This window comes from Xiphophorus maculatus, chromosome 2, assembly GCF_002775205.1.
Source record: "Xiphophorus maculatus strain JP 163 A chromosome 2, X_maculatus-5.0-male, whole genome shotgun sequence".
NCBI lineage: Eukaryota > Metazoa > Chordata > Actinopteri > Cyprinodontiformes > Poeciliidae > Xiphophorus > Xiphophorus maculatus.
The window spans coordinates 13738900-13765942 of record NC_036444.1 but is presented as its reverse complement, the minus strand read 5'-3'; the positions used below and the strand labels follow the sequence as shown (position 1 = coordinate 13765942).

Genomic DNA, 27043 nt, shown 5'->3' with positions numbered 1-27043 from the left:
CCCCCCACTGCCGTGTCACATCGACATCATGGCGTAGCGATGTGGAGGAACTGGGGGGTTTCTTTGGTGGGTACGGAGAAGTTCAGAAACTGTGGAGTTTAACTTTATCATCAGGAAATCAAATCAACGGAAAAGCCAATTCCTTCGACCGGAGTGGCGGTAAGAGGAAGTGTTGTTCTTTTGGCAGTGATTTGTTTGCTTCTTCTTTCGTGATAAACTTCGTTCAGCGGCGGCGTCCCGCGCGCCTGAATGCTTCTGTTGGTCCTTCGTAGTTTAACGGCTAGTTTCGCTGGACCTTTAACCGTTTCAACGGTTCTTTAAACGACCAAAGAAGGGGGTCGGTGATGTGCCGCAGGAAAGTCTGTTGACGGTCAACAACTTTCACTGTTGTGTTTTGGTGAACAAAAGTTAAGTTATGTTTTAGTGAGTTTTACGTAAAAACAAATTACTACATTTGAAACAGCTAAACTTACAAAGTTTAGCTTTATAAGTTTTTTTTTTTTTTTTTAGAAAATAGGGTTACTTTTAAATAACAGGCAAAATTTTGCAGAACTAAAAATGCTAAAGTAAAGTGACAAGTAATTTTATTGCATACACATTAACTAGCTAAATATAATCGAGCATTTTTCTAAGCCTAAATTTGACACAGTTTATAGAGTAAGATGGGATAACGCAAAAAAATTATATAAAAAATAGCTGGCCTCTACACCTGGGAGGAATTCACTCATTTCCACTTGGCCTCAGGATTTTTTTAAATTATTTTTTCCCATCAAATTAGTTTTATGTTTCCTTTCAAAGTTTGACCTCGGAGGCTGTTGTTTTTCCAGATCTCTGAAACCTGATCAGATGTTGTATTGCCCTCGAGTCCACCCTTCAAACTAGTTGGTCCTTGTTTTATGATATTTTCCCAAAACAGCAGTATTGTCTGCAGGCTAGTCTCACAACGGAAATGAGAAAGGAACTAGGATATGTTTTTTTTTCCTTTTTGCATTAGTGTTTTAAAAGCTGTGAAAACTGTGACCTTAAATCAGACCCAACATTTCCTGCTTCAGATTAGTTAGAATTACAACAAAATTTCTAATCTAATTTCCTCCTGACAAGAGTTTGTGCAATTGAGTCGGGATTATAGGCCACATTGCTTAAACACAACTTTTGCATGGGACTGTGATCAAAATCGACTGATGAACTGTTTGTGAAATGCAAAAGTCCCGCATCCAGCAAAATAAACCATGATGCTGCCACCCCTGTACTTCGCAGTTGGGATAGTGTTCTCCGGTTTCCAAGTTGTCCCCCATTTTCTCCAAATGCAACAATAGCCAATTTTGACACTTCTATTTTAGTTTTGTTAGGTCACAAAGACATGTCTCCAAATATTAATATCCTTTTTCCTGGGAAAAGGATATTTGCAATGTACTTTTTATGTTCCTTTTGGAGTAACGATTTGTTCTTTGAGTTGTTGTTCAGACTCATTTTACTATGGATACTGACATTCTCTTGTCAGCGTAAGCGTTCATCTTCACAAAATTGTTCATCTCCGGGACACAGAACGTGTATCCTTTCTGAACACAGTGTTGATGCTGGCATATAATTCTTTGAACAGCTCAAAATGTTATGTTTAGATTACATTGAGGCTAGGTATTAGAAAACTATAGCCAAGGATGAGCTAAAGTTGTTAAGGTCCCCAATTAAATTACTGATTACTCTCCTGATTTTATTATTGTTTTCTATGTTGTCACTCAAGGAACCAGTGTAATTAAGGTGCTGCCTTAAAATACACATGTGTGCCTTGAATTAACCTATCAGAACCTTCCAAAACTATGAAGTCATCTTCTGTGCTCTCCCGAATAGTTTAAATGCATAGCTTAATGGAAGTAAAAAAAAATAAAAAAACATTCTGACATTTAGTAAATGAAAATCTTTGTAATACCAACTCATCTTAAAGGAAATATTTAGCCTGAATTAAGCATGGAATTGTTTTCACGGAAATATTTTTATATTTTGGACATTTTAAAACTGCAGTCTTTAGTAGCAAATAAAAGAACAGTTTACAAGGGATTACGCAACCAGCAGTGCCAAAAACTATAAAATTATCAAATTGTAGCCGATGTCCTGCTGATAGTAGCACACTTAATGGAAGGCCTGGAGTTTGCAACACATTTGCACAATTTGGAATAACGTCAGAATGGGTTTTTAATCAAGTTAAGGAACAATCTGTGAGTAATGTGAAAAGAATGTGTCCTGCTGTCCAACATAAATGGATCTCTTATAAGAGCTTGTGCATACACAGGCAGGAAATTCTTGGAGATTTTATCACTGCAGGCCTTAATTATTTTAAACATTTAATTTCCATCTTGTGCTCACTTTGGATCACCTTTTAAGCTAAAGTCTTCCCCTAACTTTGCATTTTTATCACTTTGCCACTCAGGCCTTTATTAGCTGTTACAAAATTAGTGATGATGTGTTCTGCCTGTGCACAGAGTTTGAAAATAGCTGTAGGTTATTCTGGAGCGGCGTTCTGCAGGCCCTAACCTTGTTTACACAGGGTGAAATATCTGAGACACATCGTTGCTGTGCTGCTACATTAAACCTTAGACATTATGTGGAGCCATTCATATATATATATATATATATACACACATCATTTAGCATTGTGTGTGTGTGTGTTTTCTGAACATACACTGTGTTGAATCGACTGGCTGTTCTCTGATGTAAAGCAGGATGAGGTCTTAGCTGCAGTTTTTTTTTTTTATTTTCCTGTGGAATTTCTGTGAAGGTGAAAATTAGCCACGAGTCGAAACATGGTGTCTCTATGTGGAGAGGCTTGGATCCACTCTGCCATGTCCCTGGAAATCATTACGCTACCAAAGTAAAAATAGAAAAAAAACTGAACTATGAGTGAGTTTGTAAATTCTTCTCTTTCAAGCTTTTTCACCGCCAGTCGCAGGACAGGCTGCTAAAGTCGGTTACATTTTGGGTGTAAACCCAACTCTTTCTCCCTTTAGAGACATGAGACCCCAAGGCTGCTATTCTGTTTCCTGTTCATGTGCAGATGCCAAGCTTCCAAGGGATTGTGGGAGATTTTTTCTTTTCTTTTTTTTAATACCAGGAATTTTTTGAGAACTCTGAAGATTGTCCAGTGACGATGGCCTGTAATGGTATTCTCTGCCTGAAGGGACAAGCGTTGAAGGATTTCAAAGCAATTACTATGGTCCACTCTTCCCCTTGTATTCATTATCTTCTGGATGTCGCTGTGGGTTATCAGGCTGGTCTTTCCAAAAGGGTAGGACTACTTTCCGATTGTAGTGCTTTTTATGTCTCTACAGTTTAGCTTTAAGGATCTTTTAAGTTCAAGAACGAGAGTGTTGAGGCAGGCTGTGTTGTAAGCGTCCTGTGCACTGTAGCGTTGCATGCCTTCCAGTCAAAATAACCCGGAATGATGAATAATGGAGTTCCCTTTGTGTCTAATAGTGGTGCCAGTTATGCTTGGAGAAATGCAGTTGGTGAGGCATTGTTTACATGAAAGGTGCTGGGGTTTTTGAGATGTCTCCTTAGATAGCAAAACCACACAGACAAAATACAGTTCAAAGTGTAACAGCAAGTTTTATATCTGAATCTGCTCCCTCCTTGATGTGCTTTAGATAAGATAAAGATCAAATCCAAATCTATGCTCAGATGTGATGACTTGTCAGTTAAGACAACGCATGTAAAGTTGCCATGTCTGCTTGCAACATGACTCAGGCTAGATGGCTAAAGACAAGTGTTCCTCTAAGCAATTATGTACTCTGAGTTGTTTAGTTCTGCATGCATCCATAAGGATGTAAGTGTGGAAGTGTTCAGACAGGTTTTTTGCATTTGTTCAGAGCTGCCTGACACATGGACAGCAGGTTCCAAAGCAGCATGTCTGGACCTGGTCTGCTGCGTTTGAAGTGTGTTTGCTGAAAGCCATGTGTTCCCTTCACCCACATTTGCTCTTCCTCTGAGGAAGACAAAGAGACTGACTGGTTCAGGTATTTAAAGGGTATGCCCCGCAGACCTCCATTCCAGCTCTGTCAGCTTGATCATGTTCTGTCGCAATTATGCAGTGAGTGACAGTGATGTATCTTTTCGTGCACGCTTGATAGAGGAGAATGTCTAGAAGTTTTCTAAGATTTCAAAATAATGAAAGTCTTATCTTGGTCTTTGTGGTATAATTTGCTAACAGGATTGTAATCGTAGCTTCTAGATTCAGTTTGCTTTAGTCTTTTGTGGTTTCACAGTGACTTTAATTGCGTCATGGCCGGTTAAGAAAGTACTATTCTCATAACAATGCTGCCATAGTTCAATCATTCATGTTGTTTATAAACTAAGCTTTAAGAGCTTAGCTTAGAGAATCTAAATGCTGGTCTAATATATGAACAACTCTGTTTCATTAGTCATCCCAAAATTCTGGATTTAAATACAACCTCAAACACTGCCATACAAATTTATGTGTGCATTTATTTTTTATGTCTGAGTGTTGAAAACAAAAAAAGGACTGTACATTAAATCCACAAGACGAGACATGATCTTGAGCTCACAAAACACAACAGGACAAGATTTTAATATTTCTTCAATTATGGATTTTTATCTGTTTTGACGACCTAACCTCAGCAAACTGATATCTTTCTATTTCTTGAATTTCTTCAGACAATAGGACATTTATCATTCCTCAGCTGCTATTGAAAGCATGAGTTGTGATTGTGATGCAGCTCAACACATCCCTAGATATCCAGCCATCAGTTGTCATAGTGATGCCTTCTGCCTCATTCAGCGTCTGAATAACTTGCACTTCTTATGTTTATGTCTTGTCTTTCGCTCTGTGGCCATCAAACGTTCCTACTGGAAACCCAAAATTCTGCCAAACATGATTTAGACTAGTTGGGGCATCTTCTATTCCAACTTCATCACCTCAACAAGAAGTATTGTGATATTTAATATAATATGACAAGATTTTGTTCGACCTGAACAAATTAATAATCACAAATTTGAATGTCTGTTACCTTTTTCTGTTCTTTTTAGAGCGCAAAACAAGTGCAACAGGCAGATATTAGCTGATGTATCAGTTGGGCTATCTGCTCCAGTGGACAACTATAAAACACATGCTCCTTATAGCCAGCCAACTCCAGTTTTAAACTTTAAACCAATTATGCCGTGGGTATAAACACCCACGGCATAATTGACTGTATGGTTTTTTTGTTTGCTTTGTTTTATTCAGTTTTGAATGGTGCTAGTGACATTTTGTTTCCATTTTTGCGACAGTAAGTAGACAGGAAAATGATTAGAGAGAAGAGGGAAGACATGTGGCAAAGGTACCGAGGTCGGGAGTCGAACCCGAGACAACCACGATGAGGTGCCGCTCTACCCGCTACGCCACGAGATGCTAGATAATTGTCTGTTTTTGTGGCTGGACATATTTTTAGAAGAAGGGTAGTAGTCTTCTTTAATCCTTCAGCCTGCTGATTGGCAGTGGGCAGCAGCTCTATTGCTCTCATCTTCTCTGGCATCTCATTGAAAGAACTCTAAACCTTAGGACCAGAGGAAATAAAGTGCAACAGTTTTGAAATTGTAGTTTTATTATTTTTAGCATATTCAGATTTTTTGTCTCTCCCATAATTTCTGAAAACGTTGCACACAACTAGCACAGTAACGTGCTTTAAGGCTTCAACATTTTGGTTGAAGGCCATTTGTTTTTTTTAAAAAAATGTCATGTCTGTGTATGTTTGCAAGAATTTGGGGTAAGCCTCTACTGCAGGCGGCCTGAATGAAGCATTTTTGGTGGAAAGTGCTCAGTGTTTTCCGGTGGTGTGCTGGCTCCTCTCGTCTCCTCCCACCCTGCAGCGTTTTGTGACGAACCTTGCATCTCTTTACTTTCCTGTTACTCTCCTGTTCCACATAATGGAAAGTCTGCCCTCTGAAATGCTAAAATAACAGCACTTGGTAGGTGGGTGGTTTCCATAAAGTTTTAAAATGGTGGGGCACTCCCAGGTTTGGAGGCGGGCAATTAAAGGAAGAGGACTTCTGATGTGTGCATGAAAATGCAGGAGAGTGCTGTGATTTCACATCCAGAGATAAAGGCCCTGCTGTGTTCCCGGGGCAGATGTCCAAGACTGAGACAGTAAAATGTGTCTTCACACTGCTCCAAACAAAGTGTCCACTGTCTTACTGGCTGAACATTCTGTATACCAACATTTTAGGTAAATGGGCTGATTGATGATTTGACTGGGCCATTCCTACACATGAAGGTTCTTTTATTCTACTTAAACATTAAACATTAAATTGTGGTCCTGGCTGTAAGTTAGAGATTATTGTCCTGATGGATATTGCTTTACAATATTAGAAAATCTCCCAGTGATAATAATATGGCTAAATATTATGGTATGTGCCTGTTTCCTTATTTCCTCTTATCTATTTTCAACTCTCATGGATTTTCAGCAATTTGCGTAATGTTTGTTTCCCGTATGAGCATCGGCTGACATGAGACTGTTCTACTGGATAAATATTACATCAGTCTGTAAAATGCATAATATATTAGCCAATGATTATTGCACTCCCAACAGTTTCTCTGAATGGGACAGTATTACTTGGATGCACAAACAAGGCTGCTTAGGGTGCCTTCAATACCAACAATGGATGCAGTAAAAGATCTTGAAGCATTTGGAATTAAAAAGTAGAGCAGAATTTAGTTTTTGTCTCCGCTGAACCAGAGGAATCTGTGATCTAGAAAGCCACAGGGACATTAAAGCCCTTCCTGATGCTGACAGCAACCCATCTCTTTCTCCTTGTTCTGGATTATAATCCAGCAGCATTTCTGCAAAATGTGAATGCTTGTCTCTTTTTCCACAGTCTTAAGATTATTACCATGATGTTTAGAAATGTTCTTCCAAAACATTCTAAATGTTGTCTGTCATTTTTTTTAATATGTGATGTTTAATGTTTTCCACTCTTATGGTTATCATTGTACTTTTAAGGTTCACCAGTGACTGAAGATGATGTCTGACGCCAGCGACATGTTGGCGGCTGCCTTAGAGCAGATGGATGGGATAATAGCAGGTAAAAATGACCAGCGCCTCTTTTAGCAGGTTTGAGCAAAACAGCAGCAAATTGTCTGTTCCAACTTCAAAAGACTTTCTGCTGTGTTTTCATGGTTTTTGCACAGCTGACCTTTACACAGATATCATATGATGTCTGAAGCTCCTTGTTTGTGAGGTGGTTTTAAGCTGTTACGCTCTGCTTGCTTTTGGTGTGTGTTTTTAAGCCGCACACTTTATAATTATTATCTTTACTGTGTATGCATTTTCTCATTAATATCAATAAAACAGTAGTTTGTGACAGCAGAGTAACTTTAAGCAAATGAAAAAGATTTTATAGTAAACTACTGTTCAATATTTACATAAAAATGGGCCACAGAAAGGTTTTTTTTTGTCTGCTCTGCCTGCATAATTAGGTTTTGTGCTGTCTGTGCTTATTTGCCTCAGGCTCGAAGGCCTTGGACTATTCCAACGGTCTGTTTGACTGTCAGTCGCCAACCTCTCCGTTCATGGGAAGCCTACGGGCGCTCCACCTATTGGAGGACCTGCGGAGTGTGATTGAGTTAATGGACACAGAGGAAAGGGAAAGTCTCCGCTGCCAGATCCCCGACTCCACCGCTGACAGTCTGGTCGAGTGGCTTCATGGTAACCTGGTGAGAGCCTTTCATCATGGACAGACTGTATATGTCGAATTAGACTCAGACCTCTGAACTCATATTATTAACTTCTAAAGATGATACAACAGATACTAGAAGTTTGATTTAATTTAATTGTACTTAATTTATCTTTCTACAGCATAATTTAAAAGCCTCATCTTTTCTGCTTTTCTTTTTAATACAAAATAAAAGTAAATGTTGACCTTTCTGTTCTAAAGAAGTCCAATGAATGCCCAACAGCTGTAAGTGAAATCTTCTGCCTTTATTTGTGTACAAGTGATTTGTTTGCTCAGAGCAAACATGGTTGTCTAGCTCTGCTGACTTCCTTGGGGGGAAAATGGTTTTCTGCTGGTAGTTTTAATGTCGCAGCCAGAGTCCAGGAAGAAACATGCTGACTTTTTGGGAATCAGAGCAGTGTTTGTAAGAGTGATGGGCTAAATGCCATGTGGAGTTTTTCTGTTATGCTGTAACACTAACTATACAGCTGAGTGTGTTCCTTTACTTTAGCCTTGTAAGGTTTTGTTTGTGCAGGGTGAGACGGTGAAGGCAGCCCTGGTTTGATTAGGGGGAAAAAGTCTGCAGAAAGTTTTAGACAATTTAAACCACAGGTGATCATTATTTTTCACAGGTTTGGTATTGTTTATGAGTTTTGTGTCTAATCTGTGTTTTTTCTTATCCCTTCCAGTCCAACGGACACATCTCTCTGGGTGGAGGTGACCACTACCAAGAAAGGCTGTCAAGATTAGAAGGCGACAAGGAGTCTCTGGTGCTTCAGGTACCCATTCAACAACACGTCATATATCAGCAAAATGCAGATATTAATGAATCAATCAACCAAATGTATCTGTATAGCACATTTCAGCAACAAGGCAGTGCAAAGTGTTCTATATCTTTAAAACACAAACATAAAAAGTTATAAAAAAACTCCTGTCGAGAATCAAGAAGCCAGTAACAAACATTACAGTTTGTCGAGTCCCATCATCAAAATCATCAATACACATCAAATATGCTGATCAGTGTCCCATTTGTTGTGGTTCAAAAGCAACACTAAACAGATGGTGGTTTAGTCTAGACTTGAAAGAACTCAGTGTTTCAGCTGTTTTGCAGTTTTCTGGAAGTTTGTTCCAGATTTGTGCTGTGTGGAAGCTGAATGCTGCTTCTTCATATTTGGTTCTGGTTCTGGTTGTGCAGAAACATTTAATGTGTCATATTTATCAATTCATTTCTAAACAATCAGAACCGTTAAATTGCTGGCTGCAAGTTTGTGCTTTGAAATCAACAGATTTGTTTGCAAAAGCATCAGCTGAGTTTAATTGTTATAGCAAAGTGTGTTGGAGTGTTTAGCATGTTTTATGAGTCTTTTTCCAAACAGGTTTTGTGCTGTGCTGAGCAGGTTCAATAACTTTTACCCAGTAATACGAAAACATCAAACTTGGTTTTTAAATATTGATCATAGAAAAGCTCACATTAAGTTAAAACCACAGTGTTGGTCTTTAACTGAAGGATTCTTTCTTTTAACTCTTCAAACTGGGTAAATGTATTATTAGGGGTCAAAGTCGAACTGCGTTGCACTTGAAATTTTATAGAACATCAAATATTCCATCAAAGCAGTCCTCTGTTGGCTTCATGCAGGTGAGTGTGCTGACTGACCAGGTGGAGGCGCAGGGAGAGAAGATTCGCGATCTGGACATATGTTTGGATGAGCACAGGGAGAAACTCAACGCCACAGAGGAGATGCTGCAGCAGGTGTGTGGCTGTGTTAATTTTTGACTATTTAATGAAGCCCAGACTCAAACTAACCACAGAAGAACCAAATAGAACTGAATTATATGTGCAGCACAGGCGTGTTGTTTTGAAATAGAATTTTTCCTTTATTTATCATTGCAGGAGCTTCTGTGCAGAACGGCTCTGGAGACGCAGAAACTCGATCTGATGTCTGAAGTGTCCAACCTCAAGTTGAAGCTCAACTCTTTGGACAAGGAGAGACTGGACTTTGACCGATTTAGGGACAGTGAGGTTAGTGAGCTGCATTTAAAGTTGAAATATGGATTTTAGCTCTGAATCTAATCCATTATTTTTTTTGCCTTGCTTTGTATAATGACCCTTACTAGGTCATTATACATTTTTATTACTAACCTATTCTAGAAATACTTACAATGACACTGAGTCTTGCACAAAACATAATGGTGGAGACTGTCAAATTTAAGTTTTTGGATTTATTGCCTAAAGGCTCTGTAAACATTTAAAATATGTTTATTGGAGATTGGGAGATCCCTGCTAACAGATTAAATTTGCAGAAGGCTTGGATAGCTTTCAAACTCACCATGTTGTTGTTTCATCGCGGTTTTCTCTTCCACTCCACTGGGGAACAAAAAGCTGCTGTCAGTTTTCCGCCTCACCGCTCATAAATCACAGCTTCCTGTCAGTTTATCTCTGCTGCTGTTTTGGACTCTTCACTATCTGAGGAATTTCTTCCAAACACATCTGCAATCGTTTACAGAATTTGTTTAGACTTTATTATACAAATATTACATTTGGTTCTTTTTCTATGATTTTCCTATTGTTGTTATTCCTGTTGTGTGTTGTGAGAACTCATTAACACAATGGTCTATTGTTTTTAATTTATCATTTCACTCAAAGTTTTTATAAGGAAGAATAAGATTGTACCACCTTACGGCTGTTATTTCACAAGTTTTCTCCTGTGTTTTGTTTTGTTATGAAAAATGAAGTCAACAAGCAAACAGACCAAACTCACTCTTTAGATATTGTCCACACTTTGTATTAATGAAGTTTTAGTCTAATGATTGTGGGGGGTTTTGTAGCATACTCCATTTTCAGCTGTGGTTGAACAAGTGCACAACATGTATGTAAAGAAATGCATAAAACTATGAAGATATTAATGTGTAATATTGTTTAACCTCTGCAGGATTTTATTCTTGAAATTAATGAACTTCGGTACAGATTGACAGAGCTGGACAGTGAAAAACTGCAGTATGAAAAGAAACTTAAGTCCACAAAGGTGAGTTGATGTCAGATTCTAGTGTTTTAATCGGCGAAATTATTTTGAAATAAAACAGAGATGAGTTTGAAAAAGACAACTTTGTTCAATCAGATTTAAATAACCTCTTAAGTCAAATCTATAGAAGTGTTTAGTCGTCGAAAAATGTTGCAAACCCACAATCCTATGATACGTTTTACAGCCACAGATCTTTAGTGTTTGACACATCTCAAAGCCTTTCAGCGAGAACATGGTAGTGCCAGTCTGTTGTCTTGGACTTATTTTGTGGGCTTTAACTTGCCTTGCCACATTAGCTGCGATCCTAATGATGAAACTGTCATACGTAGAATATCTGTGCTTATTTTTTCTTGTCTTCTCTGCTGTCTTGATTGTTTCTTCTTTTCTTTTTTTTTTTTCTTTGTTTCACTTGTCTTTCTACTACTAGTCCATTATGGCTAAGCTTTCTAGCATGAAAATCAAAATGGGCCAGATGCAGTATGAGAAACAGAGGAAGGAGCACAAACTCCAATCTCTGAAGGTTGGCTTTTTTCAGGCTGAATGTGGTGCTTGCCGTATGATTATGGTTTTTGACCTCTCCCTTTGGCTCTTTTTTTTTTTTTTTTTTTTTTTTTTAACAGCAGCAAAAATAAACATCCTAAGTTCTGTAGGTTTCTGTGTTTTTTTGGTAATGTGATGTTGATCTTTTGTGCCACACATTCTCTTTAACAGTGCAATAAAAAATAACCTAGAAAGTTAAGTGCATCTATAAATACAGCTTCCTCTAGCCTACAGAGCAGTCGTGTCAGCAAACATTTGTTCAAACCACAGGTATGCTTTAATGTTGAGTTTTTGTAGTGTTTTTCTTTTTCTCCTTCTACACTTGTCCGACTGTTTCTCTTACTTCTAAGCTGTTACTTACAATTAGGTTTATTTATTCTGTGCTTGATTTTCCTTCATTATTATTTTTGTTTTATCTTGTGCTTTGGTTCTTCAAGACATCTGTGCATGTCGCCCACCTCACACACATTGCCCTCTGAGCAGGTGTGGCTTGCGTGCCTCTGTGCCACGTCGGCATCTGTGAACCTTTGTGTTGCAGTTTGTTTGTCTTGTTGGGCTGGGGAAGGGGATCTACTCTCACTCTTGTCCTCTTTTGGACAGGAGGAGCTGTCGTCTTTGAGGAGGCAGCTGGAGGGCAAAGATGGTGAAATGAGGAGACTACAGGATGACACGGCCTTCAAACTTGTTGCCACAAGTAGCCATGATGGCCTAGAAAGAGGTGAGGAATGTAACCAATCACAAGCCTCGCTGAAATTTGAGCATGCTTTCAGTTCAGATCTCTCATATCCGATATCAGTGATATTTAGGGCTAAATTCTACACAGTTCTTGTAATTTTTTTTCCCCATCCTGTGTAGTGTCTCATCCAGATGAAACGCTTAGAAAGAGGCTGAAAGAAAAGCGTAAGGGTGTCTTATCCTTTTTATTGCCACACTTCAGTACTGCACCCACCCCAGTCCCTGTTGCATGAACGAGCATGAGCCATCTGAACTCTGCTTGTCCATTATAATTCATTGAAGTGCGAGTAGCTCTCCACGCTGCACCATGTCCTAAATAAACTGAAGTATGGACCTTTTCATCGTCTCTCTCACTGTGTTTTTAATGTTCAGCCTAAAAATAGCAGCAAGAACGGTTGGCTTTGTGTTTTCACCAGGAATGAGGAATTCAGTGCTGTTATAACCATTCAAGCTGTACATCAATGCCTCTCATGTTCTCCAACAAAAATCACCTCATTTACCCATAATGCCTCTCCTCAAAATCCTTTTAAGCTTTCCTTGCTCACACCAGCAGCTGATGTTTCTCCTGCTAACCTCTGATATCATATCTCATGTTGTCTGCCTGTATCTTTGTCACATCTGTGCCTGTTCCACTCAGTCATATTTACTTTAAAAAAAGATAAATTGCATAGAACAATTTCATTTTAGTCAGCAGACACACTCCCTATGGAATGCTCTACAAATCAATGTAAAATTTACTGGAACTGGGAGATATTAGTCCCCGACACTAAACATACTGCATCTACAGTGTATATAATAAAATCATGCAGAAGAGGAATACACAAACCCTAAACAATCAGCCTTGTTGATAAAAGGTCAAGGATTTTTTTCTAGATTTGTTTAGCAGTTCTACATTTGGAGAACACAGTGGATCTAATAATAGATCCTCAAGGATCAGATGAAGTACAAGCAAAGCACGTATAGACCAACTCTGACTCTTCTATGGTCACCCAGCTTAAAGATTTGCCAGCCTTTGATCAGCTTTTTAAAACATGTTTTTTATCATCAACCAATATTACCTTCCACTTAATCCTTTAAGACCAAAACTAGGTTTTCAGTATTGGTAGTAACTACAAAAGGTTTATTAGATGTTTTCTTGCCTTTAGATTAATTTTCTTAATTAACTTTTGCCCATTTGCTGAAAATAAGCTTAAAATGATAAGTGGTGATTATTGGTGATGCTGATCACAAATATCTTATAGAACCGTGTGTAGGAGTGTGTGTTCTGATGAATGGAAATGTTCTCACAAAGTTAAATCATAGAAATCATGATTTGTCACTAGAGTGACTGTAATTTTGCAGCCTGAGTGGGCTCATTGTGTTTGTTATCCCAGCTTCTCTCTACTGTCAGGCTTTTTATGCATCCCAAAAATCTGTCTTTGACAGAGCTTTCTTCTGCAGAACTTTAAATCATATTTGTCCTCACCAGATGTGGAAGTGCAAAGAATGAAAAAGGCAGTTGAATCACTAATGGCAGCAAATGAAGAAAAGGTATGTTTGGCAACAATTTCCTAATATTTTGATGATAAAGAACCGTTTTTAATGCTCGTATTTTCCTGTGCAGGATCGTAAGATAGAGGAGCTCAAACAGTCGCTTTTGCGGTACAAGAAAGTTCAAGACATGGTGATGTCGGTACAAGGGAAGAAAGGTTAGACTTTGCTTCTACAAACAAATGCTCTAGTAAATTGAAGTATCATTTCACCAAAATTGTACAGTTTTGATGGCTGCCAAGTTCTTTTTCTCCTGAATTTCTCGGGTTATGTAATTCTGTTTTCAGATGCAGCATTTTTGTTTCATGTATTCAATAATTATTAATATGGGATTGTTCTAGCAGAGAGTTATGATTGGTAACTGACAACATTAATCACGTTTCTCTTGATATGTCGCACTAAGCAAAGCTACGTGTTGTTCACTTCAGAGAAAACAAAAGATGTCGAGCGGCTTGAGAGTCCTGGCGATGGATCCAGTCTGCTCTTGTCTGGCAGCTCTGGCTCTGTGGAATCTGAAAAGCAAGACATTACAGATGTTGAAGAGCTGCAAACAAAGAAGCCAGATGAGGTTTGTTGAGGAAAATATAATGTACTTTTATGTTTTGGTTTGTTAGAATAAAGACTGGGTGTATTTTGAGAAACTTGGTATTATTAGTAGGGAAGATCAAATTGTTTAGCTTGCTTTCAACTTTTTATTTTTCCAAGTGAATTTAAATAAATTCAAAACAAATCTCAGTAAGCTCTCACACCCATAATAATCTAATACTATAACCATGTCTCTTTTATGTTTGCCTTTTTTCTCTGTTTAATTCACAATCAGCCGGAAAGACTCAGTGGACTGAGTGAAGACTCGTCGCCCTCTCCCAGCCCAGCTGATCCAGTTCGACTATCAGAGCACGCACAGACAGAGGGCCAAAGGTCAAATATTTAAAGATTGCTTCTCATATGTGTTGCTACCAGAAGTTAGTCCTGTTGTTTTAGTGGCGATACTTAGTAGTTTATGTAGGATTGCCACACATCTACCTACTTAATGCAACACTGAAAGCTCTATATGTTTACAGTCTTGTTGATGACACTGGCTGGCACATTCAGTGTACTAAATTGTGACGTTATCCCACGTTTGATTTAAGAAAGTCATTGTCTACTGACAATGTTTCCTGTCATACTCCAGTTCTCTGTGGATACAATGGTGCTTTCATCAGTGCAAGGCGTTGCGTTAGTTGCTCAAGTGAGAGGAAATCTGACAACTTGTGCCAGAGAGTCTCATCACTAAAGACCACTTTGATTTTGGAGAAACTTTTTCATTACAAGAAGGGAAAAGCAAAACAAAACAAAAATCTTATTTTGATATCATAGCAAACTAAATGCATATTTAGTAATCTAATGTTATTAAATATTCATTAATAGGATTAATATATGTGTACAAAATACTATTCATTACTTGTATAAAGTTGAAATGTTAAAATGAAGTTCTAGTTGCAGCTTTTTTCTTTGTAATCATCATTAGATATATGAAAAAAATATATAGAACAACAACTTCCAGTAAAACAAGTAAAATTTTCCCTTTTGTGTTGATTTCAGTAATTACGAACTGAGCAAAAATGATGGCCAGGTCCAGTTAGAAGACAGCAACAATGAAATGGTAAGGAAAGGGAGATTAGTAATGATTATAAAAGGAGGAGAATTCTGATTATGACTTTATGTATATAATTATTCCCCAGTCTACAAGTGAAGAAAACAGTAAAATGAGTGAAAAACCACCTATGAATCCCTCTGCCACCTTGCCTGCCTCCATCATAGACGACAGCTTTGGTTCCAGAAAGGCTCGCTCATCTTTTGGGAAAGGTTTCTTCAAGATCCGCGGAGGGAAGAAAACATCCAGCAGCCCTAACCTCGGTGGGAGAAATCTCCACTTTGTCTAAATATAAGTCCTGTTGTCATGTGTGACCTGAAACTATTCATTGCCGGGTGAGATTTTTTTTTTTCCAAAGCCACACCCTGGGAGTGCAATACATGAACCAAGACCATAATTTGCAGCCTACACCAACTGTGGTCCTCATTTAAATATGGAAGTCAGTTTCCTTGGCACCAATTGCCATTTGTCCTGTCTGTGTCCTTTTTTGTTTTGTGTCTTTGTCCCACCTCCCCGTCCTGTTATTATTCCAATCATAATTTCTGCCCTCTTGTCTTTTTGTTGGATGCTGTCCTGTGTTGTGTGCTCTTTGTAACACATGAAGACCGCAGCAGGAGTGCAAGTGCGCCTATGCTAGGTACAGTAAAGACTACATGTCCCTGTAAGGTGGTAGTTCTCCTGCAGAAAAACTAAGGAAACTATGAAACATCCCCTTCATTCTTTGTTTGCTTGCTTCTCTTCATTTTGCACCTTTTAATGCTGCAGCACCTGATCGTTTAACATCCAAAGCCTTCTCCTTCGTTGCACAAACATCTGCTCAACATCCGGTCCATGCACTCTGTGTATGTTGAGCTCCTCTGTGTCTGCATGAAGTAGAGTGCTCATTTTTATCAAAAACACCAGAAACTTGTTAAAGAAAAACACTCATTTGGATTAAAGTGCTCCCATTTATAATCTAAAACAACTAATGACTTGAGCTTTTATTCCAGTAACAGTCGGACATCATCGTGTCTGATGCATGCCTGCTAGAGAGCCTCTATCGTTAATGCCCCCTGTCATGGCCCCTCAGTTTATCCATGTCTTGGAGTCATCATGCCGTTTCCATGGCACTGTTCTGCCTCTGTGCAACAGCTGCATTTCCCCCTTTATCAATGTGTACCTCTCACATGCTTACGATGGTGTTGTGTGGGCATTTGTTTGTGCAGCTGAGACAGAGCGACAGGGCACCGACCATCTGGACCTCGCCGGAGTGCCACAGAGGTCATCCAACAGCGACAGCACACACACGCTTCCTACAACGCCAGAAAGCAGGAAGAAATCCAAAGGCATAAAAAAACTCTTTGGGAAGTGAGTGAAAAAGAACAAAATCTTGCATTGTTGATATTTTGTTTCAGTATCTAGACACAAATTTGTAATCTGTAGGCTTAAGCGGAGTCAGTCGACCACATTTAACCTGGATGACAACCTCCCAGAGGGAGAGTTCAAGCGAGGCGGAGTTCGAGCCACAGCGGGACCCAGACTGGGTTGGTCTCGTGATTTCCAGCGAGTCAACAAGTGAGTCAGTGCATTCAGCGTAAAGAATGAAAGCCAGATTGTGGTTTCCTTGTTTTCACTCTATTGTATGATGACTTGCAGAAATAATGAATTGAAGAATAACAAAGACATGAAAATAAGGGCAGCATGTTTCACAGTGGAAATGATGCTCATTCATTATCTTTTCCTAGTGCACAAATGTTCCATAGGTTTTATGGTTCACTCAGGAAGAGTCATTGGATTTCATCCAAGTGAACCCAGAATAATAAACTGGTTTCTACAAATAATGATTCCCCCCCCCCTTGACTTGTTCTATTATTCGGCTTTTATGAATACCATAATTATTGTGACTAAGGCTCATGTTGTTATCTTGCACAAGCTCTCTCTCACAGGTGGAGCAGAATATTATTGGTACCATTTTATAGTAAATAACTATTACAAAAAAAAAGTAATTTGAAAAGAATATAAAAACCTAGCTATTAAGTACAGTAACTGACTTAATAGAGAAGCAAAGCATTTTGTATGCAAATTAAAATAAATTCTTGTAGCTTCTGAGTGCTGCTGAACTGAGAGACCCCATACAATTTGATCTGTTGTACCTCCTTTGTAGTGAAGTGGACGCTCCGTTTGCGCGCTGGTCAAAGGATCAGGTCTGTGACTGGCTGCAGGAGCAGGGCCTGGGCCTTTACGTCAACATGGCCCGTGTGTGGATCCACTCGGGACAGACTCTGCTGCAGGCGTCGCAGCAAGACCTTGAGAGGGTGAGACGTGGCAGAATAGTTTAATGAGTTGTCATATCAAATATTGTCTGACAGAGCTTGATTTGTAATATCTAAGGATGCCAGCTCCTCATTTGTGTTCCCATGGATGTTTAGGAGCTGGGAATCAAGCAGCAGCTGCACAGAAAGAAGCTGCAGCTCGCTTTGCAGGCCCTCGGCTCAGAGGAGGAGGATAATAAGGGAAAGCTGGACTACAACTGGGTGACTAGTAAGTCAAGTTATGTGTTTTTATTGTAGTTTTTCATTCTAAAAATGTGTTCTTTGCATTCAGTTTTACTTTATTTTATTCTATCGTTGCACAAATAATGTATTTATTATCTGTTTCCTGTCAGGGTGGTTGGACGACATCGGTCTTCCTCAGTATAAAACCCAGTTTGATGAAGCCAGAGTTGATGGTCGAATGCTTCACTATATGACCGTGGTGAGTTTATGTGACAGATTTTACTTTGATGAAATGAGGGACTTTGAGGACTCCAACTCTGTCAGTTGAGGATTTATTCCACTGGATCAAAAATGTAGCAAAACAATTTATTCGACCTGATTAAATTACAGCAGACAAAGCTGTAATTTAAAGAATGCACCATAGATGGCGCTCCTGCTGCCTCATATATTAGTGGTATGCCTTGATAGTTCTGTGCTTTGTCTACTCAGTGCATGAGTGACATAAAGATTTTTATTATATAAGGAGTAGATTTGACTTTAGTAAAGGGTGTTTGAATTTGATTTTGCGACAGCTACAAGAGCCTGACATTTTATAGAAGCTGCTGCAGTATCCTCTTGAATTTTTCTGTAGCTGGTGTGGCATTTTCATCTGTTTTATCTGAAAGCTAAAACTTATAAACTTCTAAGTTTATAAACCGTACCATTGGTTTCTTTGTCCGTTAGGACGACCTGCTCTCCCTGAAGGTGGGAAGTGTCCTGCATCACCTCAGCATCAAGAGAGCAATTCAGGTTCTTCGACTCAACAACTACGAGCCAAACTGTTTGCGCCGCAGACCATCAGATGAGGTACACGCCGCAGGTTAACATTACCTATAAATGAGGAGACGGGTTGAATAAACTTAATTCTTTTAGTCAGAAAAGAATATTTATGAGCATAAAGAGAATGCAGTGAAACAGCTAATCAACAATAGGCTTTTTTTGTTTTGAATAAACTGATTTGATATTAATGCTGTTTATACTTGAAATTTGAAAAATACAACATTATCACTTCTGTATTATATTGTTATGATTGTGTTCAGAGTTGAAGCAGTGAGATTGCCTGCTATTTAAAAGCAATAGATACCAGTTGAAATTTTATTTGGAATATTTGATATAAAATGTATGAAAATAAATATTTAAATGGTGCAAAACTGTACAACATTGCACAAGGGCATTTGAAGCAGCAATATTTATGCAACCAACATTTGTTTTTGTGCACTGTCTGGGTCAGTTTTCATGTCTTCTCTCTTATGAGGTTTTTTTCCTAATGCACATCTGAAAATGAACATCTATGTTAGTTTCTAGTTTATTTATGTTGTCTCTGCATTTGGGTTGTAGAAAAACATTTCACCTGCAGAGATTTCCCAGTGGACCAACCACAGGGTGATGGAGTGGCTTCGATCTGTCGACCTCGCCGAGTACGCTCCCAACCTCAGAGGCAGTGGCGTCCACGGAGGCCTGATGGTGAGGAACTCTGATTTCCCTTCAATGTGCGAGGCAGGACATGACCTCTGACCTGTCCACTCCCAACACGTGTTCGTCTGTTCAGGTTCTGGAGCCCCGGTTCAATGTGGAGGCCATGGCTCTGCTGCTGAACATCCCCCCTAATAAGACTCTGCTGCGTCGCCACCTGGCCACACATTTCAGTCTGCTGATTGGCTCAGAGGCCCAGCAGCTCAAACAGGAATGTCTGGAGAACCCAGACTACACTTTGCTCACTGCCACCACTAAAGTCAAGGTAATCTAATATTTCTTCTTTTGTTTGTTCACAGGGTTCTGTTTGTAGAGCTGGAATAAGTTCAAACTTTGATACGTTTTATTATTTTTGTTTCATCCCAGCCAAGGAAGTTGTCATTTGGTAACTTTGGGATGAGGAAGAAGAAGCAGGAGGAAAATGAGGAGTATGTGTGCCCAATGGATGTGGAGATGCCAAAAGGTCAAAGCTTCCAGAAAGGCTTCGAGCTCCAGATCTATGAGGACGACCTGGACAGGCTGGAGCAGGTGAGCTCCTTACACTAAGATTTTTCAAACATTTTTTTAATTGAACTTTAAATTCAAAGTTGATTTAAGACAAATGAACATCAGCTGTTGTCAGACTCAGGATAAGCATGATGCTGTATTCAGTAAGCGTCTCTATGTGCAGATGGAGGACTCTGAGGGGACGGTGAGACAAATCGGGGCCTTTTCTGAGGGAATCCAGAACCTGACGGTAAATCCAGGAGCATCCACAGGAATCAAAACGCCCAGTGATCCTTCATTAAGGAGCTTCTAGTGTGATGTTTTCATCTGCCGTGTGTCTTTCCAGAGCATGCTGAAAGATGATGAATTCTTTAAAGAGATGTCAAACTCTCCAAACCCCAGCGTAACGGATGAGGAATCCAACGCATGAGAGCGTCTGGGTCAGACCTGGTCCTGCTGTGAATGAAACTCTGGGCCAACCCTTCTCTCCTGCACGCTGCACCAGTAAACCCAGCTAATGATCCCCATTTCCTTTTAGTGTTAAAGAGCCAAAAGTGTTGCAGCTTCCTCAGTTATACGGAGCGTCATGGTGAGAGTCTTCAGTCCATTCGTCACAGTTACTGATGTCCGAGGGAACACATAGGATGACACCACTGTTTTCCTGCCAGCTGGTTTCTGGAAATATTTTGTACTCTGTGATATAGAAACTCTGTTTTGATTCTGAGAGCGTCAACCAGCAAGAAAGGAAAATATGATTTTATATATTTTAATATATGACTTTTAGTTGCCTTCTGAATTAAAAAATTTAATAAGACGTGGGCTTTGCTGAACCGAAGAAGTAATTCTGAAAGTAGGTCTAAAACAATAACTGCAGCTGCTATGTTTGTTTGTTTTTTACATAACTAAACCTTGCTGATTAAACAATAATGGTCTTGTATTTTATCTATTTTATGAAGATTTGTATGCTCAGGCATTTGCACATACAATACATTCGAATTACCCAGTCTGAAGATCATATCATAGCATGATGTCTGAATTCAACACGTTTGTATTTTACTCTTTGTCCTAGAAGGATTTTGGAAACCTGTTGGGTTGTTCCTGTGACCATGTACTCTGAGAAAATATCTTTTTTTTTTTTTTAAATATTGTAATTTGACTCTTTATTATATCATAAGATATACATTTCTAAACTCAATTATTGAGCTCAATAAACTAATTTAAGTCAACCTGAGTTTTGTTCCAGGGGACAAAATAAACTACCAAAAACTGAAAGTGTTGTTTATTTTTCCAATGACAACCAAAATATCTAATTACATTTTTATTTTATTTTTTTACTAAAATCTTTTTAAAGGCTTTCAAATTGTAGAGTGTGATTTATATCAATGTTTGTATGGGTCAATTACACACAGACTATTCATAATTTCTCCTCTTAATTTATCTTGATTATTTTTAGCATCACGTCCAGAAATGATACATTTTTAGATGGTTGTATTAAGATTCAGCAGGGTGCACACTGACTTGATTTCATAGTTATTGGGGATATTTTATCTGTTTTAAATGAATGTCATTCAGTATGTAACCTATTTTCTCAGATTATACCTTAAAATGTCACTAGAAATGTCAGTTCCAACTTATGCATAACTAACATTTTGTGTGTTTTTACAAATTTTGTCTCATGAAGCGTCGACATCAATTTGCTGTCATTGTAAAGCAGTATGCAACAGAAAGGTGTGTTTATCTGGGCTCGTCCCTCAGACTAATGTAAATAAGTAAATGGATATAGAGAAAATGTGTAGGGAATTGTAAGATACTAATATATTTAAGTATCTCTGGAAACCACAGATTGGTTTATAATTAAAAACAATCTGAGTAAATTCTTCTAATCATGAAATTATCCTATAGCACATATTAAATGGGAAGTAAATGAGACTTTCATCACAAAATTGACATGAAAACTAAAAATTACTTAAGCTATTCACTAACAGAAATAAGAAAGAGCCTGTCAGTAATTACACTAATTGATTTTAAATGATGCTAAACTCTGGGAGGAATCGTTGGCCTCGGCTCTAAAAGTTGTTCTCTCAGCCCAGCTGTGGGGGTCAAACTGCAGATGTTGGTGAATTCCTCCCTTTTGCAGTGTGGGACCAAACTGTAGACGGCACAAAAAGTAATCCTGCTGGATAATTTGAAGATGTAAATAAGCTATAACTTTACAAAACAAAACTAGGAATAATTTTAAATGTACCTTAATGACTTATAGCCATCTATGATGCAGGTTATGTAATTGTCTTGTAAGTGTAAATTCTTAGTTCCAATTTGGTAAAATGCATCATAAATTGATTGATGGAATTCAACGTGATGCATGCATGATAACAGACATTGTAAACTGTGAAACTAAACACATGTACTACCTCACACTGAAAGGACACAACAATCAGAAGCCATAGCAGAATTGCAGGAGATGTATGTATAGTACTACTATAAATTTGGGTCTGATTAAAATAAAAAAAAGAAGAATGCTGTAGCTCTCTGAACAGGGTCAGAAGATTAACAAACATTTAAAAGGCCAGAAAAATAGCCATTCTGGTGTAAATAAAGGCTCAAATCATTAAAGCTTGTCCTTTTGTCTCTTAGATGGAGGAGGGTTTACCCCAGTCCTCTCCCTCTTACTGGTACCACTGGGATTGGTTGCAGTTGTAGTTTATTTCTGTTATCATTTGATCTAAGTGTGTCCCATCAAGACCCAGAGGCACTGTTTTGGTAAAAGTATAACATCTGATGTAGGCCAACAATCTCATGTGAAAGTGGATATAAATTCTTAAAGAGAGAGAGAGAAAAGCCCATATCCTGAAGCAGAGTGCCCCCTGGTGGTTACACGTTACCCCTAATAAAAAATTGTTCACGTCCTGATTCCTCCCTAGACCCCTGTGGAGTGTTAGATACTGGGAGGAGGCTGGACTCAGTCAAACATTAGTGAACAGTCTGCTGCAGTGTAAATTGTAGTAGTGAAGAGTTTCTGGCACCATGGCTGTAAGGTCTGTATAAATATGTATTTTCACTCCTTTTAAACTTCATTGCTGCAAAAAATGTTACATTTTAAACCAAGAGCGTTGACTGAATCTGTGTGAAATGCAGGCTTTGTGAATTCCTCCTGCTTGCAGTTCTTCTCAGTGGAGTTCATGCATCAAGGTAAAAATCAATGAAAGCATGCATACATTTCTCATGCATTTGTTTTAGTTTGACTCAGATTTGTATGTATTTCTGTGACAGGCCAGCTGTAAACCAGGAGTTATCCAACCTTTTCAATGAGCTCTGGAGGCTGGATGTGAACCGCATGAAGCCTGGGATAGACTACACTATCTCTGTTCAGGTGAGGAGCTTCTGCCTGCGAACACACAACTTTCCTGGTTGTTTTTGAACGTCTCTGTGTCTCACCTCTGCAGGGTAGAGCAGGGTTTGTGAACCAGGGCAGCCATGTTGTCCTGGATCGCGCCTCACTGCCTCTATTCTCCAACGTTAATGAGAGCAAACTGAGGAACATAACCACTTTCTCTCGTGAGTGTCCGGCGTAGAGCCCTTTGCATGTCTGAGCCGATGTGAAGATTCAGCATATTTTGCTTTAATAAATTACATTTCTGTGCTCTTGCAGTCTTCATGAAACTCCTGGACAACTATGAGCGGTCGACAGGCATCACAGAGCGAGTCACTCCAGAGGAGCTGACAGAGATAAATCTGTTCTTGGATGCTGTTTTAGAGACACAAGTCATGAAGGTGTGTTCAACCAGCTGGATTTAGCAGCCGTCCAAGTTATTTGTTACAACAGGTACATGTTTGTTGTGTTTTCCAGATGCCTAAAGTTTCCCACAGATTGAAGAAAACCTCTTTCTGTTTTGTGGTTTGAGACTGCAGCTGTCTCTTCCTGTCCCTGCAGGAGCTAAACGCTGAACTTCATGGTGTTAGAGTAAAAAATAACAAACAGCTGAAACATCTGTGTGCGGCTGCGGAATGCAAACTTGGCCTCCATGCTCTCCCCAAAGAGGATTTCTGGAAATATTTGGACATTCAGTACTTAAACTGCAAAACGTCTGGCTCTGATGAGAGTTTAGATTCCCCTTTCTCTATAAGAGTGAGAAGAATGTGGTGTGTAGCTAAATAATGCAATTATGCTCATGTTTTGATAAAATTAAACATCTGGGGTGAGAAAATATAGAACCAAATCACTGTCAGTTTACAGCTAATGGTACACAACAAAGCCAAGCAGTGTCTTTCTGGGGTCATTGACGGATTTATAAGAAAAACTATTAAACAGAAAAATACAAAATGTAGATAAAGGATAAAAAATCAGTAAAATCATTTCAGCCTTTCAACAGCTTGAGATAAAACGTGGTGTAGCAATATGGTCATAACGCTTCTTGGTATGGGACTCTCTATCCACAGAATATTCTGGTCTGGATCGTTATATTATAAGAATATTATAAAACGGCTGCTGTTTATAACTTTAGCAGCAAATGCACTTTCTCACAGAAGTTTTCATCACCCGTGAATGATTTCACAGTTTGTCAGATCACAACCACAAGCTTGAATACCTTCTGATTGGATTTCACATGATAGGTCAACACAAAGTTGTGTGCAAATGTGAAGTGGAAGGAAAATTATAAACCTAACTCTACTTTCTCTACCAGCTTTAAAATTTCTAAAAAATATATATATATCATTGTTTACAAAATTGCTCAAGCTCGTTCAGGCTTGAAAAGCATCTATAACCATAAGGCTTTTTCAACACATTCTCAGCTATATTTAGATCTGGACTTTGACTGGGCCATCATATGACACAGATTTTATCTAAGCTGTTTGTTTAGGATCATTGAAGTTTCACTCCGGTCTCAAATCTTTTGCAGCCACCAACCATCTTCCCATCACCTCTGACCTTCTTCCCTGTCTGTGCAGAGAGAAATGCATCCCCACAGCATGATTCTGCCACCACCATGTGACACAGGGATGGTAGATTCAAGGGATTTATTAGTTTTGAAGTACCAGCTATGCTGTAAAGAAGAGTCTGAGAAAGTTCAAGGGGTGTGAATACTTTTGGGAGTTGATTTAATTAAGAATCCCTTTAATGTTTTCCCCAATAAGTCAGTAAATGTCTCAGTTCTGATCTTCACAAAACAAATACAATATAAGAAAATATGATGTTGATGAAGGTCTGTCAGATTTACCTATCAGCTGCTTATAGTCTCACAAACAGATGAAGTTTTAGGATCCTGCACAGCCTCCTTTGCATTAATGAATGTGATTTCTCCACAGCGGGCTCATCAGTACCTGGTGAGCAAAGGAAAGTCCAGCTCCGACTCGAGGCAGTTTAAGAATCAGCTTAACTTGATCTGGTTCCATCTCTACCACCGGCAGAGAAACACAGGGTGAGGGTCCAAAGAACATCAACAGATGAGTCTATTTTTATCCCGGTTTGTCTTTAAGTCTGTGAGACCGGTCTGGAAATGCTCTTGTCTTTCATGCCAGCCCTGACTCTTGTGGATTTGAACACATCTTTGTTGGAGAAACCAAATCTGGAACAGAAGTAATCGGCTTTCACAACTGGGTCCAGTTCTTCCTGCAGGAGAAAAACAGTCATTTGGACTACAAAGGCTACAAGGCCAGAGACCAGGACTTGGTAAGTTCACTGCATGTGGGAGACATGTTTGTCTGAGGCGCTGTGACCTGTTACTCCCTCCACAGCCTGATCAGGACGACCACGTCCTGAACCTCCAGTTCAGCTGGCACGGTGTGGTGAAGCCCGTCGGCAGCGCCTTCATCGGCACCAGCCCCGAGTTTGAGATGGCCATTTTCACCATCATCTTCCTCATGAACACAGAGCGAAGCACCACGGTGCTGGTCAACATCGACCAGTGTCAGATGGAGCTGGTGGTCATCAGGCAGGGCCGCTGTCTGGGGACGGCGTACCCCAAACTGCTCAGCAGCAACAGCAGACACGTCAGCCAGCACTCGCACTGACTCCAGCTGCAGCTCAAGTGGTCTTTGCCTAAAGACAGGTGGTGAAATCTACGTCCAGCAGGAGAATCATAGTCTGTTCTGATTCTAAAATGTATCTAAGGCTTTTAATGAAACAGTTCTGATGGTGTTACTGGCGGAACGGGATTTATTTGAAAAAGTGTAACATGTTAAGCTATAAGAACCTTATATTAATCATCGCCATGAATAAAAGTAATCATCAGTGTTGTAGTGATCCAAAAATATTATTTCATATAAAAAGAAGCGTATTAACTGTACAAAATTATCTTCTAAAGAGTGTTAAATCATTAATGTCTTTGTATTTAAGGACATTTGATTACCCTGTTGAAGTTTTCTGGTTGAAGCAATCAGATTTTATTATTTGAAATGTTCTGTTCTGCCTTCCTAACAAGGTTCCCATGACGTTTGGAAGAGAAGCCGGCCCACAGAGTCATAGGTCATCTACCGTACTGTAGCATCCTGTAGCATGATTTAAAAAATAAATAAATAAATAAATGTATCCCTTTCTGTACAACAATCAAAGGTCACCCTTACACTGCTGAAGTTCTCAGATGCTCATTAAACAAGGTGATTTATTTTACACCTCATCATTCTCTTCACTGAATGTGATAAAAAAAAAAAAACTTATATTTTAAACTGATCACATGTTCAACTTTTCATTTCTAACTTTTAAAATTCAAGTCACATCTGCCTTACTTGGAGGACATGTTGTCTTGTCTTTCCCATTTTGAAGAGGATTAGAGGAAATCTTTCTTAGCCCAGAGAAGCAGGAATAAACTTTAGAACTAAAACCTAAACATATTTGCTTCCTTTCATTTATCTTGTAGTAATTGTTTTATGTGAAATAATTGTGATCTTTTGATTTTGTTTTTTTCCACATTAGAAAACATTTATTTCTAAAATGTGGATTTGTTTCACAGTAAGTAAATATGGGGTTCCATTTGTGTCAAAAATAAGTAGAAGTCACAGGTGAGTGTACATGTGGAAGGTGCTATGAACTTATTTCTAGATTAAATGTATTAATACTTAACAATCTGCTTCACAGTCCTATCATTCAAGTGGCATTAGGCTAAAAATAAAAGAAGTGCCTGTGATGTCATATTCATTCCGCTCTTCCTTTTTCTTTCCTGAAAAGAAACTTTCAGTAGTGAAAGTAAAAATGTTCTTGTTGTTTCTTCAATCTTTATGTTTTATTGGGTCTACAATAAACAGAAAGTCTAAACTCTTCCTCTTGCTGACTGCAGATTTGTGATCCAACTACTTTTATCATCAGTTGCTTTAGGAAACTGCATAGTTGGTTTGTTTCTAAATAAAATGCCTCTTCTTACCTTTCTGTTTTTAAAAAGTGGCTTTTATCTTCAGAAGCATGTTGTTTTCAGTTTTTACTC

General features: G+C 38.8%; 2 protein-coding genes across 8 annotated transcripts; both read left to right on the top strand.

The window, feature by feature from the left end:
- Positions 1-20900, top strand: ppfibp1 (PPFIA binding protein 1). 7 transcript variants are annotated; one of them, XM_023347154.1, is made up of 28 exons: positions 1-159; positions 6987-7068; positions 7494-7699; positions 8388-8477; positions 9335-9448; positions 9590-9718; positions 10629-10721; positions 11146-11238; positions 11859-11976; positions 12114-12158; positions 13462-13523; positions 13597-13681; positions 13952-14091; positions 14344-14441; positions 15105-15165; positions 15245-15419; positions 15761-15793; positions 16362-16503; positions 16579-16710; positions 17300-17450; positions 17565-17676; positions 17801-17889; positions 18354-18476; positions 19008-19133; positions 19219-19407; positions 19509-19670; positions 19813-19878; positions 19975-20900. In XM_023347154.1, the coding sequence occupies exons 2-28, from the start codon at positions 7005-7007 to the stop codon at positions 20056-20058; spliced, it is 2982 nt and encodes a 993-aa protein (XP_023202922.1). In that variant the 5' UTR covers positions 1-159; positions 6987-7004; the 3' UTR covers positions 20059-20900. The 7 variants fall into 7 exon arrangements, with proteins under 7 accessions (XP_023202922.1, XP_023202940.1, XP_023202932.1 ...); XM_023347172.1 differs by lacking the exon at positions 11146-11238; XM_023347164.1 differs by lacking the exon at positions 12114-12158.
- Positions 20901-22551: 1651 nt separating this feature from the next.
- On the top strand, positions 22552-26882 carry LOC102235905 (poly(U)-specific endoribonuclease-C-like). Its single transcript, XM_005802257.3, has 8 exons — positions 22552-22663; positions 22764-22817; positions 22899-22998; positions 23072-23183; positions 23278-23399; positions 24933-25045; positions 25146-25296; positions 25362-26882. Exons 1-8 carry the CDS (start codon positions 22653-22655, stop codon positions 25635-25637), a joined length of 939 nt encoding a protein of 312 aa, XP_005802314.1. The 5' UTR covers positions 22552-22652; the 3' UTR covers positions 25638-26882.
- The last annotated feature ends 161 nt before the right edge of the window (positions 26883-27043 follow it).

Excerpts from the sequence above, each read along its gene's own strand:
- ppfibp1 (XM_023347154.1), top strand. The coding sequence starts at position 7,005 with ATGATGTCTGACGCCAGCGACATGTTGGCGGCTGCCTTAGAGCAGATG. Across the intron at positions 13,524-13,596 it reads TGGCAGCAAATGAAGAAAAG|GATCGTAAGATAGAGGAGCT; the intron begins GTATGTTTGGCA and ends TTTCCTGTGCAG. Across the intron at positions 14,442-15,104 it reads GCACAGACAGAGGGCCAAAG|TAATTACGAACTGAGCAAAA; the intron begins GTCAAATATTTA and ends TGTTGATTTCAG.
- LOC102235905 (XM_005802257.3), top strand. Across the intron at positions 23,184-23,277 it reads GAACATAACCACTTTCTCTC|TCTTCATGAAACTCCTGGAC; the intron begins GTGAGTGTCCGG and ends GTGCTCTTGCAG. Across the intron at positions 23,400-24,932 it reads TAGAGACACAAGTCATGAAG|CGGGCTCATCAGTACCTGGT; the intron begins GTGTGTTCAACC and ends ATTTCTCCACAG.